At 38.3% G+C, this 14,330-nt stretch overlaps 2 protein-coding genes across 3 annotated transcripts; both read right to left on the bottom strand.

Moving 5' to 3' along the window:
* Positions 1-357: 357 nt before the first annotated feature.
* Positions 358-3,639, bottom strand: LOC121759847 (serine/arginine-rich splicing factor RS41-like). Of its 2 annotated transcripts, XM_042155455.1 has the most exons (7): positions 3,547-3,639; positions 3,375-3,415; positions 2,684-2,806; positions 1,708-1,820; positions 1,326-1,561; positions 808-1,077; positions 358-696 (listed from the first exon to the last, which is right to left on the bottom strand). In XM_042155455.1, the coding sequence occupies exons 3-7, from the start codon at positions 2,787-2,789 to the stop codon at positions 603-605; spliced, it is 819 nt and encodes a 272-aa protein (XP_042011389.1). In that variant the 5' UTR covers positions 2,790-2,806; positions 3,375-3,415; positions 3,547-3,639; the 3' UTR covers positions 358-602. The 2 variants fall into 2 exon arrangements, with proteins under 2 accessions (XP_042011389.1, XP_042011388.1); XM_042155454.1 differs by lacking the exons at positions 2,684-2,806; positions 3,375-3,415; positions 3,547-3,639 and adding an exon at positions 2,015-2,667.
* Positions 3,640-10,305: 6,666 nt separating this feature from the next.
* LOC121761310 (ethylene-responsive transcription factor ERN1-like) lies at positions 10,306-10,932 on the bottom strand. Its single transcript, XM_042156964.1, has one exon. It carries the CDS (start codon positions 10,930-10,932, stop codon positions 10,306-10,308), a length of 627 nt encoding a protein of 208 aa, XP_042012898.1.
* Between the last annotated feature and the right edge of the window lie 3,398 nt (positions 10,933-14,330).

Raw genomic sequence — 14,330 nt, 5'->3', positions numbered from 1 at the left:
TATTTCATACTATAAAAAAACGTTACAAACTTAACACAAGTTTCCGACCACTGTTTAGTAGTACACTTTACTCATTATCTATGGATCTTAGATCTGGACATGATGATGAGTTGACTTCGAACCAATTTCAAAGAGTTAACTATTTCGATACCACACATTTCTATTTCATTTTTTTATATAAAAACCAACAGTTTATTAGTTCATCTATGCGAAAGAGTGACAAAACAAAAGATGCAATACATTTTTTTTATTTATAACGCGTGTCACAAAAATCCTAATTAATGTACTGTATTACTCTGTTTATATTATGCTTTAATATAAACCATCATAAAAATTTCTGGGAATAACCAAAACAGATAACCATAATCAGAAAAAGGGAATTAGAAAGCACATAATAGAATCCAGAGTTACAAACTTACAGTAGTAGTCTATAGTAGATACGTTTTCATGCAAAATCTCTAAACAAGCAACACTACATGGAGTGGTGAATCTCTAGCGCACAACATTACACCGAGCTGGAAACTGTCCATAACAGTACTTCACAAGGGCTGCTAACCGAACAGACCGAATAACCACCAAATTCTTTCAACAACTCTTCTTAATCAAGAAGAGTCGGATCTTCCACGAACAGGAGATCTTTCAGGAACGGGAGATCTTTCACTAACAGGAGATCTTTCACGAGCACGAGGCGAGCGGCTGAGGTAAATGACAAATGAGATGTTGAATGAACTTTGAGTTCCAACCATAAAAAAAATAAACTATGAAATTGCAAAATAAATATAGAAATGAATATCAGTGTAGTAGTACCTTTTATATCTATCATTGACAGGGCTTATGGCTCTGCCATAGTCAGGGCTGCTTCTTCGATCGGATCGAGAATTAGGTGCAGCGCCATGCCCGTAATCAGGGCTACCTCTTTCCCTATGGTATGGACTTGGGGAGCGTCCACCACGACCATAGCTTCTTCCATTGGGTGGAGACCTGTCCCGACCCCTTCTATCAGGGCTAGAGACATTTCTTTTGTCATCATCATCCCGTGTTGCATACTCCACAGAAATAACCCGGTCCATGAACTTGCTGTGTTGAGGAAAATCAATCTGAATTAGAAGACTCGAACACAGAAGCTCACACATCTCAAACAAATCATCTCAAATAAAGTAGGTTCTAGCATATTCATATCTTTCTTGTGCATATTGAAATTGCTATATAGCATTAGGTGATAGTCAGGTTGCATATCTTTAGGCAGTACTTCTCTTCGCAGTAACCATCACCCACAACCCAGCGAAAGAAAACATCAAGTCATGGCTGTCTAGATATTAACAAACCTCATCTTAGCGCTTTCCAGTGCTCGGGTAGCATCTTCTTGCAACTCAAATTGCACAAATGCAAAATTTCTTCTGATTCTGACATTTGATATCTTCCCATAGTGTTCAAAATGCCTTTCAAGATCCCTGGTCCTTGTATTGACAGGGTCAAAGTTAATAACAAATAAGGTTTTCGAAGGCTTCGCATTGGCTGAAGATTTCCTTGAGCTGTCAGGATTTCTGCCACCACGTTCTTGCTGCATGTTCAAATTTGATGATGTCAATTTTGTTATAGCATCAAATGAATCAATCTTTGTACATCGATGCAGTAAAACTGCCAAAAGGCATTATTAAGAATATAATGAATGATGTGCATATTATAAATAGACCATCCGAGATATACCTTGGTCCACTCAACACGTAGTTGGCGTCTTTTTTTGCCAAACTCAATTCTGTCGAGTTTCCTTATTGCATCCCCTGCATCACGCTCATCTTCCATATAGATGAAAGCAAAGCCTGTAGAGCATTAGAGCCCAGATATTAAAAAAACAAGCTATAGGTCTTCAGCTGGCAAAAAATGCAAATAAAGTTCAGATGGCCACAGTGAAGACATTCAATTACCAAATGGTAGAACTAATATATCTACCACCTATGCCCCTGCAGATCTGACGGATACAAAGGAAAAAATTCGTACAAGAAAAACATAACACCTGCCACTGCATCCGGAATGAGCATGCTATTTATGTTGAAAGATGTCGGAAATTGAAGAGATGGCAAAGTCATGAGGAATGCAAAAGGCAATGGTGGGAAGTGTAGGATGGTGGGACCATGGCAGATCATATTGGTTCTTTTTCGAACAAACAAGAACATGTATCTTGGACACAAGCCAGAAAATAAACGCAGAGAACCATCCATCGAGGAAGATTGTGGAATATCCAAGGAATCCTGCGGCAAAGAAACTTTTGAGCATGGAGGTTCCGCTACAGAAAAAACGTGATGTTTCTTCTTCTGGCAAATAACATATATAAGCATTTTTATTAGCAATTATTTGACATAAAACATTTGTCCTCCAAACAGACTCAAAGGCTCCCTTCAAAGCCAGTCAATTTATACATAAAACAAGGACTGATACAATCAATCTGCTCCTTTCCTGTGGTTATATCTTCAGTGGCAATGAAGAGGTACATCATTCCCCTCCTGAATCAACCTCTTCCCTAACATTTAGGACAGGGCACTAAAAATCTAACAGAGAACCTTTTTGGGGAACCATGATGATTATGTGTTAAAAAAGTCAAAAGTAATACAAATAGCACTACGTGATCCCATACAGACTATAGAGTATAGATATCACAATAGCACAATATAACACAGAACCTTACCTGATTTCATATCCACTCTGTCGACCCTCCCATATTTTCTGAAGAGGCGTTCGACATCAGATTGACGAGCATCAAAGTCCAAATTCCCACAAAATACAGGCGCCATGATATTCTGAAATTTTCCTGCAAATTTACAATTCCTCATATTTCAATTTCATTCACAATGTAATTATTCTTGAAACACAGATAACCGAAACTGCTAGCAGCCAAATTGTCTAAAACAACACAAGTTTCAACTGAATATATTAAGTTCATACTACCTAATTCTCATTACAGCAAGTGAACAAAAGACTTTCACTATTTTGCAAAAGTTTACCAACAATTCTCATAATATAAAAGACTTAGTCATAATTGAACTTCGATCTTAATATAACATGTGCATTAAAAACAAAGTATTACTATAAGAACCTCCTTTACCTCAACTGACAGCTCTATCTAATAGTAGTAATTACTTTCTCCATAAAATATCCCACAAAAACCACAAATCTCCTTTAAAGTAGAGCATAAGAAGAAACCGCACGCAATTAGATGGAGCAGATGAAGGCAGGTGAAAAAAAATCGAAGAAATACACTTAACCGTTGAAATCAAAATTTCCACAACCACAAATACCAAAGCAAAAGACAAGGAGGTAAACAAAAAACACAAATTAAGTAGCTAATAGTAGATCTGTTGAAATCCATTAGTAGATACCTGAATCCGCAATTTAACCTCGAACTCTTTAACAATTCGACCTGAAATCCGAACGCAAAACAAAAAACAATGACGATTGAGAAAATCAGATCTACAAAAACATTCAGTTGCGTACATAATAAACACAAACAAATTCAAGCGGACAACGAAAGAAAAGGCTTTCAAAATCTACCTTTTCGAGCTTGTTTCTTTCTTCGGAACAAATTGACGTAAATAAACCCTTGAATTAATAAGTTTGGCAATTTTTCGGTAGTATAGTAGTTGAAATTAAACGACATCGGATTGAACTTGGGCTTGTATTTGGGCCCATTGCTTAGGCGATAGCAATATATGAGCCTAATACTCCGCGTTTTAATTCATAATTGGTAAAGCAAAAGATAGATAGAAAGAAAAAATAATTAGAATATTATTAACGAAGAATATGGTCACAGAAAAAAAAAGTTATCAAAAATAGAAATAAGGAGTACTTTTATGGACAGATCCAAATGGAAATAGTCTCTATTTTATGGACCAATGGAGTATAGGTACTTTGACAATTTTTTAAAAACATTGCATAAGTTCTAACTAACTTAGTTCTATAACTATTTATTTTTTTTGTCTTCACTGATAAGTGATAAATATTCCATTAAAAATTTCAGTTATATTTTGTACTCCATGTACTTGTTGGTTGGAACTAGAACAGCATATTTCATCAGATGACAAAGGGAGAAATACAATCATCACAAAATGGAACCTTTTTAAATTTAACCCAGGCGTTTGTTATAAGAAAAGGACCCATCAATTTCATTACATATAAAAAGAACGATACATTTTGTGAAAGTGTGTCCATGCAAACTACTGGAGCTCGGCTTCTGAGCTCGGAAATGAAGCTCGGTTTTGAGTCCGGTTGTGATCGAGTGGTGGAGCCTCGGCAGCTCCGAGAAGAGATCAAGAAATAAAGCTCGGCTTTGAGCTAGCCGAGAAAGGCAGTTCGGTTGATAACCGAGAAAGGCAGTTCGGTTGATAGCCGAGAAATGCAGTTCGGTTGCTAACCAAGAATGGCAGTTCGGTTTTAGCCGAGCAGCGGTTATAACTAACTTTGGGAAATAGAGTTAGTTGGATTTTATTTCTTGATTGCATCTTGTATAAATAGCTCGATAGAGCTCAGTAGTGAGAGACGCAGAACACAGATTACACACACAATTAGAAGAGAATTCTTGCACTAGCTAGCGTTTGCTTAGAGTGATAGATTGTGAGTGTGAAGTTCTTGTATTGAGAGTTCCATCAATAAGATTCCGGTCATCTTCTCCGTGGACGTAGGTGGATTATCACCGAACCACGTTATATCGTTTGCGTGCTTTATTTCCTCGTTCGTGCGTGTGTGAGATCGGCGGTATCACGACCCAACAAGTGGCGCCGTCTGTGGGAAGACTTCCACGATTTGCCGATTGATTGGTTTCTGGGTGAGTTCGTGTCTAGAGGTTCCGTTGTATAAGCTGATCTTGGCGATTGCCCACCGCTCGTTTTGAGAAATGTCTACAGCCAAGTTCGAGGTGGAAAAGTTCACCGGGAGAAACGATTTTGGGCTGTGGAGGCTGAAGATGAAGGCCATCTTGATGCAGCAAGGCCTATGGGATATCTTGAAGAATGAAGGTGACGCTAAAGAAGGCAAACCTGATGCTGATGAAAAGGAGAAGCAAAGGCTTCAAGATATGCAGTATAAGGCTTATAGCACCCTGATCTTGAACCTCACGGACAGGGTGCTAAGGGAAGTTTCCAAGGAGGAGACGGCTGCAGGAGTATGGGGGAAACTTGAGTCATTGTACATGACCAAGTCTCTGGCGAACCGGTTACATTTGAAGCAAAGGCTTCTTGCTTTCAAGTTTTCAGATGGGAAGAGCATTTCTGAACAGCTCGAGGAGTTTGGGAAATGCATAGATGATCTTGAGAATATCGATGAGGTCATTAAAGATGAGGATAAGGCATTGATGTTGCTCAATTCCCTGCCTAAAAGTTATGAGCACTTCAAGGATGCAGTGCTTCTTGGAAGAGAAACCAAGGTCACCTATGAAGAGATTCATTCTGCATTGAAGATGAAGGAATCGCAGAAGGCTAATAACAAACAAACTGATCCAGTAGCTGAGAGTCTGCATGTGAAAAATAATCAGAATAAACGGGGTTCCAAGAAGAAGTTCCAGAAGAAGGAAGAAGGTGGAGTATGGAAGGAGAAGAGAAGCTGTCACTACTGTAAGAAACCGGGCCATTTAAAGAAGCATTGTTTTGCTTGGAAGAGGAAACAAGAGCAAGAAAAGGCTGGGAACATAGAGACTGCTGATCTGGCTCAGGATGTTGAAGATAATGAAGCTTTGAATATCCACTCAGGGGCCAAGATTGAAGAATGCTGGATCATGGATTCAGGGTGCTCCTTCCACATTTGCTCACACAAATCTTGGTTCCAAGAATTATCAGCTTGGGAAGGATCAGTGATGCTAGGAAATGATCAAGTGTGCAATGTCAAGGGCATTGGGAACATCAGATTGAGGATGAAGGATGGGAGTATGAAGACTCTCACAGAAGTCAGATTCATTCCTCAAATCAAGAGAAATTTAATATCTCTTGGAATGCTAGAGTCAAAAGGGTGCAGATTCAACTCTGGTGATGGGATCCTCACAGTAACAAAAGGCACCAGAATTGTGATGGAGGCCCAGAGAAAGAACAGCCTATACTATTTGCTGGGTGAAACCGTGGTTGATGCTGTGAATCTTGCCCAGACAGAAGACCTGCATCTATGGCATGCCAGGCTTGGACATGTGGGTGAGAAAGGCATAAGAGAGCTGGCTAAACAAGGAGTGATGAAGTTAAGTGCATCAGACAGCCTAAAGAAATGTGAATCTTGCATTCTAGGAAAGGCAAAGAAGCTGCCATTTTCTGGTGGGAAACACACTTCATCAGCCCCATTTGTGTATGCCCACAGTGACTTGTGGGGGCCATCCCAAACTGAATCCATAGGTGGAGGTAAGTATTTCATCTCCATCATAGATGATTACTCAAGAAAAGTGTGGATTTACATTCTAAGAGAGAAGTCCCAAGCTTTTGAAAAATTTAGAGAATGGCATGCTAGATATGAGAATGAAAAGGGCTCAGTGCTTAAATATCTAAGGACTGATAATGGCATGGAGTTTCTGTCTGCGGAGTTTGATAGTTTCTGTAAGGTGAAAGGGATAAGAAGGCATAGGACTGTGCCAAGAAATCCTCAACAGAACGGGCTGGCAGAAAGAATGAATAGGACATTGCTAGAAAGGGTGAGGTGCATGCTATTCTACTCTGGAATGCCAAAGAGATTCTGGGCAGAGGCTGTCTCTACTGCAGCTAATCTGATCAATAAGTGTCCATCATCTGCTATATCCAATGAGACCCCAGATCAAAGATGGTATGGAAGCCTAGGTGATTACTCAGCCTTGAAGGTGTTTGGGTGTGCTGCTTATGCACACATTAAGCAGAGTAAATTGGAGCCAAGGGCAAAGAAATGTGTGTTGTTGGGATACCAAGATGGGGTAAAAGGATACAGATTGTGGAATTTGGATAGAGAAGGCAGAAATATCATTGTGAGCAGAGATGTGACATTCAATGAAGAGGAGATGCCATTTAAAGATGATGGGAAGCCCTCTGGTGGTGGCAGTAGCTCTGAAATGCAAAACCTTGAGTTTGGTGGAGAATCTGCTGGAACAGACACTGATGAGGATGTTGTGATCACAGGAAATCAAGAAGAAGGTGGAGCAACTAGCTCTCAACATACTCAGAACACAGGTGAGCAGGAGTCACCAGTGCAGCAAGCTGCTGCAGCTCAAGGGGCCAGAAGAAATCCAAGAAGAAATGCAGGCCTACCTAGCAGATTCTCAGATTATGACATGAGCTTCTTTGCTCTATGTGTAGCAGAAGTACTCATGTTTTCAGAACCCTCAACCTATGAAGAAGCCATGAGTTGCAAGGAAAGTCAGAAATGGATCAAGGCCATGGAAGAAGAAATAGAGTCCTTGCTGAAAAATGGGACTTGGATTTTGGTAACTGATCCAGGGACTCAGAAGCTGATCAGTTGCAAATGGCTGTTTAAGAAGAAAGTAGAGGTGGGGGAAGTTGAAAGCATACGGTTTAAGGCAAGGCTGGTTGCTAGAGGATTCACACAAGTAGAGGGTATTGACTACACAGAGGTGTTCTCTCCAGTGGTGAAGCACACTTCCATTCGGATCTTATTGGCCATGACTGCTCATTTCAACTGGGAGCTGCATCAACTTGATGTGAAGACAGCATTTTTGCATGGAGATCTAGAGGAAACGATCTATATGATGCAGCCTAAGGGTTTTGAGAAGCCGGGAGAAGAAAAGAAAGTTTGCTTGTTAAAGAAAAGCCTATATGGGCTCAAGCAAAGCAGCCGGCAGTGGAACAAGAAGTTTCATGAGCAGATGGAATTGATGGCATTTGAGAGATCCAGTTTTGATAGCTGCGTGTATGTCAAGAGAAGTGGAAATCTAATACTGGCCTATCTACTGCTGTATGTGGATGATATTCTGCTGGCAGGATCAAGCAAGAGTGAGCTGCTGTCTGTCAAGGAGGAGTTGAAGCAGAGATTTGATATGAAAGATCTTGGGGAAGCCAAGAGAATCTTGGGTATGGATATTGTCAGGAACAGAAAGAAGAAAGAACTGAAATTGGTTCAGGCTGATTATATCAGAAAGGTGGTAGAAAAATACCAGGTAAGGAGTGAAAAGTCAGTATCCACTCCATTGGCTAGCTGCTTCAAACTCAGTAAAGAACAGATGCCAAAGACAGCTGAAGATAGAGAAGAGATGAGCAGGATACCCTATGCAAATATAGTGGGAAGTGTGATGTACTTGATGATATGTACAAGGCCGGATGTGGCTCATGCCATAAGCGTTGCAAGCAGATATATGGCTGATCCAGGTAGGGATCACTGGGCAGCACTAAAGTGGATTCTGAAATACCTGAAAGGGTCTGTCATGGTTGGCTTGAAGTTTGGTGGTGGAGTTTGGTCTGAGGAGAGGGAAGTCCTAGAAGGATTCTGTGACTCGGATTATGCGGCTAACTTAGACAACAGAAAGTCTCAGAGTGGTTACATCTTCACACTATATGGCACAGCAATCAGCTGGAAATCAAATTTGCAGTCTGTGGTTGCACTGTCCACAACCGAAGCTGAGTATATTTCTCTGACTGAGGCTGCAAAGGAAGGAAAATGGTTGCAAGGAATCTTGGAAGATTTAGGAATGAAGCTGGGAGCAGTGAAGATTAACTGTGACAGCAACTCGGCTATATGTTTAGCAAAACATCAAATGTTCCATGAGAGGTCGAAGCATATAGATGTGAGGAGACACTTCATCAGAGATGAGATTCAAAGTGGAAAGATCAATGTGGTGAAAGTTCCTACCGAAGAAAATGCATCAGACATGTTGACAAAGTCTCTGCCAACTTCGAAATTCAAACATTGTTTGAAGTTGGTTGAGATTGTGGAGTGTTGAAGCTTGTAACAAGGATTGAGAAGGGAATCCAGATATTGATGGAGTTTTGCAAGGACAAGGTGGAGATTTGTGAAAGTGTGTCCATGCAAACTACTGGAGCTCGGCTTCTGAGCTCGGAAATGAAGCTCGGTTTTGAGTCCGGTTGTGATCGAGTGGTGGAGCCTCGGCAGCTCCGAGAAGAGATCAAGAAATAAAGCTCGGCTTTGAGCTAGCCGAGAAAGGCAGTTCGGTTGATAACCGAGAAAGGCAGTTCGGTTGATAGCCGAGAAATGCAGTTCGGTTGCTAACCAAGAATGGCAGTTCGGTTTTAGCCGAGCAGCGGTTATAACTAACTTTGGGAAATAGAGTTAGTTGGATTTTATTTCTTGATTGCATCTTGTATAAATAGCTCGATAGAGCTCAGTAGTGAGAGACGCAGAACACAGATTACACACACAATTAGAAGAGAATTCTTGCACTAGCTAGCGTTTGCTTAGAGTGATAGATTGTGAGTGTGAAGTTCTTGTATTGAGAGTTCCATCAATAAGATTCCGGTCATCTTCTCCGTGGACGTAGGTGGATTATCACCGAACCACGTTATATCGTTTGCGTGCTTTATTTCCTCGTTCGTGCGTGTGTGAGATCGGCGGTATCACGACCCAACACATTTGATTTAATTAAGATTTCAATTTTTTTGTGTGGTTATGGGCATGGTTAGATTTAATATTATTATTGTTGTTGTACACTTGCAACTTTGATGGCCTGCTCTTGATTTTCTTTATTATTGACAAAAATCCAAACACCACACTCTCCTTCAATTATGAGATAGATCACTAAATACTTTTATTTATGTATTCGTGTTTGTCCATGCGCTTGATTTCATCACACAATTTATTAGTGAAATTAACTAAATTTGAGAATTTAGAAATATGTCTTCTGTTAGAACTTAAACTCGTGGCTATTTCCTCTTTTTTTTTGTTATTTCTCTTTGATACTTGGTTAAATTAATATTAATATCAAGAAGTTATAATAGAAGTAGGGAAATTTGGCATTGTTTTTAAAAATTTATGATTAATTTGAGATGAATTTGTGTTTTTATATCAAGAAAACCTTATTTAGAAAACTCTGAAATGTCCTCAATGTTTGGCTTCGTCACTAGATTCAGTACAATTATTTTTATGTTCAATGTAATAAGTGTTTATGTAAACAGTAGTATTAATTCCCTCTTGTGCCACTGCTTATAAATTAATTTATATTAACCCAATGTGTAATAGCAACAAAACTACCAAGTTGATGATAAAAGAATGATTATAAACTAGTAGTAAAGCAAGTGGATTATGTTCTTGCATTAGCACTACTGTTTTGACTGGTTACATGTGAAGGCCAAAACTGCATCTTCTTTCCATTATTCTTAATGTACATGTTTATTTTGTTTAGATTCTTCACCACCATTCATTGGGCGCCGGAGATTCCGTAAACGTTGACGGCACTAAAACAGACGACGAAACCTTGAATCTTTTGCTTCTAGAACCTTCTCCGCCGCCACTCATGATTTCATCCGAGTTGAGCTGGGAAGGGGGCGCATCGTGGCAGACACTTGGCACGATGACGCTCTGCTGCACGGCCTTCTCGATCTTCTTGATGTCGACGTGGCTGTATTGGTGGTGATGGAAGATGCTGGCAAAGGTGAAGTGGTCGCTCACTCTGCTCTTTGATGATGAGGAGGATTTGTTGTCTGTGTTTCGGGCCAATATGCTTTGGAGATTCTTGCTCAGCTTCGCCTTTAATGAGGAGAAGCTGAGGCCGTTGGATTGATCTGTTCCGTTTATGGAGATGGGCGTGGGGCACGTTGGGGCGAAGTTGGTGCGGGCATTCTCCCCGCGGAGGGCGCGTGCGGCCTCCTCAGGGGTGTCGTAGGTGCCGAGCCAGAGGCGGACTCGCTGGGACGAGTCCTTGATCTCGGCCACCCATCTCCCTGACGGCCGCTGCCTTACGCCCACGAATCTCCGCGCCGGTGCTGGCTTTGTGGCCTGAGCTTTGGGGGTTTGTGTTGTGTTGAATCCAGCCATGAGTTTGTTAGTTTTGTTTGAATTGGAGAACTTAATTTTTTTTTGGTTTTGGAATAATGTTTGGTGGTGTATTTATATTGGGGGTGAGGCCTAAGTGTAATTCTTGAAGAATTCTACTCAATCATTGTTAATTTAATCATAATTAATTATTTGAAAGAGGGATTTTGTCTGTTTTCTACAACTAGATTATGACTATGCATCAGCTTTGGATTCCTTTATTAGCGTTAAACTGTACTTACAAGTTACAAATCTGTTTTAAATGTGTAATTTTGCCTGATATTTAGCAGCAATTAACTTTGTTGTTAAAAGTAGAAAATATATTATTGAATTTATTTCACGAGAGTTTTTTTGCATCACAGTTTTTTTTAATGTAAAAAGAAAATTTAATTTCACATAATTTGTCCCTTTTCATTTGCATGGCGATGAACCCAGTACTTTAAATACTCTTTTGTTTGTAAATTGGTGTGTTTTTGCATGCGTGACCTTTCTCAATGTCGATGATTTCATTGTTTGTACGAATGACTTAGTCTCTGTAAAGGGTTGTAATTTTAATCAAAAAAATTATGAATTCTGTTTTATATAAATCTAAAGTTAGTCGACTGAATTTAATAATTTCTGAATTTATAATTTAAAAATCAATTCATTACTACACATAACGTTTTCAAGCATATACTGTGTGGATTTCAATTCATTTCGACATCAAACGTTTTCGGCGTTGTTGGCATCTAATGCTGGAACTACATCAACTCGTGTCTAGTCAAAATGAACACTCTAATTTAAATTTGGCATGTTTTTAGTCAAAATGAATACTCCAATTTAAATTCGGCATCAACTCGACATCAAACGTTTTCGGAGTACTATTTAAATTCGGCGTGTTTTCAGTCGACAACGTCTTCTGCTGGAGTTACATCAACTAGTGTCTAGTCAAAATAAATATTTAAATTTGGCATGTTTTCTGTCGACAACGTTTCTGCGGGCAACGACGGACCCAGGTGGGGTCGGGCGGGGTCGGGCGCACCCCCACCGTCAGTCCGTGAGTACTGCTTGGGAAGCTCTATAATCCGCCCTCCGACCCACAGCAATTCCGCCTCCCGACCCCACGTGCGACAACTCCGCCTCTACCGAAAACTAGAGAATAAATGAGAAGAGAGTTGAGAAATATAGAGAAACCATTGTTGTGGATTATAATAGGAAGGAAATTTAGAGAAGAACAATGAATTTAAAGATACTGCAAAAATATAGTGAAGAGGATCGGAAGCTCCGTTGATGAATTTTGAATTTGAAGAAAACTATAAACTAGTTGCTTGGAAGAAGAGTGGGGACGGCGATTTAGTAAAATCTAGGAATATTTTTATATTTATTATTTTTATTTCATTATTTTTTAGTTTTTATAAGCTGTAAACTGGTACTTAATATATTTAATACTATGTGCTTGCTTATTTTGTGTAACTAATTTAGCTTTGATAAATCCTATAAATATTTTAAATTTTTAAAAATGTTAACTAGCATAGTTAATTGATTTAATTCAAGTTTTATAAATTTTGTATTCAATTGTAACAAAAACATAATAAGGACAACAAAAATGATAAAACTAATTATTTAATATATATTATATAATTATTATTTAAATATTAGTATATATTAGTATTAAATTTCGGTCCGACCCCACGAGCTATATTTTCTGGGCTCGTCATTGTCTACTGGAGCTACATCAAATCATGTCTAGTCCAAATAAATTTGTAAGCATGGTAGACGTGGGGACGAACCCGAGTTTTCTTCATATTTAAGATAATTTCTTTGTATAAAATGTGGAGTATCATCATTTTCAAAGGGATGTTCGGTTTGCAAAATTGTATTCCGAGATTAAATATGTAATGTGTTTGGTTCATAAGATTCAATCCAACAACTTAATCATAGATGGATAATCATGAGATAATTAGTCATAGCTAATCTCCTATGACTAAAATAATCTCACAATTCAATCATAGACTTAGTTTTATTTTATCTAGCAAACCAAACACTACCAAAATATAGTACTCCATTAGTACAAAGTCTAGTGTGATAAGTTGAAGCTGCTTATTGGTACTTTGCAGCAAGCTGCTTATATTGGAACTGTGCAGCCTGCATTGATGACATGTGATTGGATTTTCTACCATACATAATAATCAAGATTTAATAAGGGATTTCAATAACCATAGTAAAATTTATGTGAGTGTAACAAAAAAGGACAAAGTTTTATATTTTTAAATGAAGATCATAGTAAAATTGGCAAAAGAAAAAGGTTGTTATTTAATTACGAGGAGATCTCTGTAATATCTATAGACGGTAAACATGAGTAGTGTTTTAGAATTGAGATATCTTAGTCAAGTTGTTTACTGTACTTATCTGATTAAAGGGTACATAAATTTGTAGATTAATTAATAAGTTAATATGATATGACATTGATGGGCACTGCTCTAAATAATTAGGGGCATTTGGAATAGTTTCTTGTCATTGAGGAAAATAACAAAATTCTCAAATTCTCTTCCTTTTAACACCATTTCTTGTATTTATTGACATGTTAGAGATTAGACCACCACATAAAAGTTACTCCTATTTATTTTGCCTTTCGTAATATAAAAATTTATTTAGACTAATTCCAGCATTTTGTAAAATAGAAATTTGAATAGTATGGAGGCAAAACTGAAGAATGAGGAATTCAATATTTGATACAACCTCAATATAATTAGTTGTATCAATAAGGCGCGGACTTCATTTTGTAATTGTATTTTCGTAATTTAAAGATAATAAACATGATTTTTTTTTATCTATCCCACGATAACTCGAACATGCGATTGTACAAAATCCCCAAAAATCACCTTTCGAACAGTAAATAATCTTTAAAATAATGATATTCCATTGTTTGAATTAATAACCCAAGTCATAGCCATCGTATTGGGCTCAGTAAGACCATCCACGTCTCTGTCTCAATACCGTCTCATCCCTTAACTATTCATGGGTCTCACTGCACTTTTTACCCCATCTCTTAATTAAGAGACAGCACATGCATCCCCATCTCTTAACCATCTTATCCCTTAACTATTCATTCGATTTCATTTTTTATTTTTATTTCCAACAAATTCAATTTATATTTAATTGAAATATTAAATTAATACTAATAATTCATAAAATCATTAAAAATCACGAAAATTACAACATCCGAAAATACGAAAAATACATAATTGAAATCTTAATATTACAATTTATTGAAATCCGCATAATCATGGAAAGTGATGCGGTGATCGTCTAACGGTTGCCAAATTTTGCCCAAATTGCTCCATTAGATCCTTCTAGCGATTCTTCCATCATTCGACGCATTTGCTCAAATGGATCCATGAATGAATTAAATTTGTGAGAAG

The sequence above is a fragment of the Salvia splendens genome, chromosome 2 (assembly GCF_004379255.2).
Source record: "Salvia splendens isolate huo1 chromosome 2, SspV2, whole genome shotgun sequence".
In the NCBI taxonomy this organism is placed as follows: Eukaryota; Viridiplantae; Streptophyta; class Magnoliopsida; order Lamiales; family Lamiaceae; genus Salvia; species Salvia splendens.
This window is presented reverse-complemented; position numbering and strand designations above follow the sequence as displayed.

Bases quoted from the DNA above. Each gene is read 5' to 3' on its own strand.
- LOC121761310 (XM_042156964.1), bottom strand. From the start codon at position 10,932: ATGGCTGGATTCAACACAACACAAACCCCCAAAGCTCAGGCCACAAAG.
- LOC121759847 (XM_042155454.1), bottom strand. From the start codon at position 2,336: ATGCTTATATATGTTATTTGCCAGAAGAAGAAACATCACGTTTTTTCT. The intron at 1,562-1,707 runs GTATATCTCGGA...TTGAACATGCAG, and splicing joins TACGTGTTGAGTGGACCAAG to CAAGAACGTGGTGGCAGAAA. The intron at 1,078-1,325 runs GTTTGTTAATAT...TCCTCAACACAG, and splicing joins CTGGAAAGCGCTAAGATGAG to CAAGTTCATGGACCGGGTTA.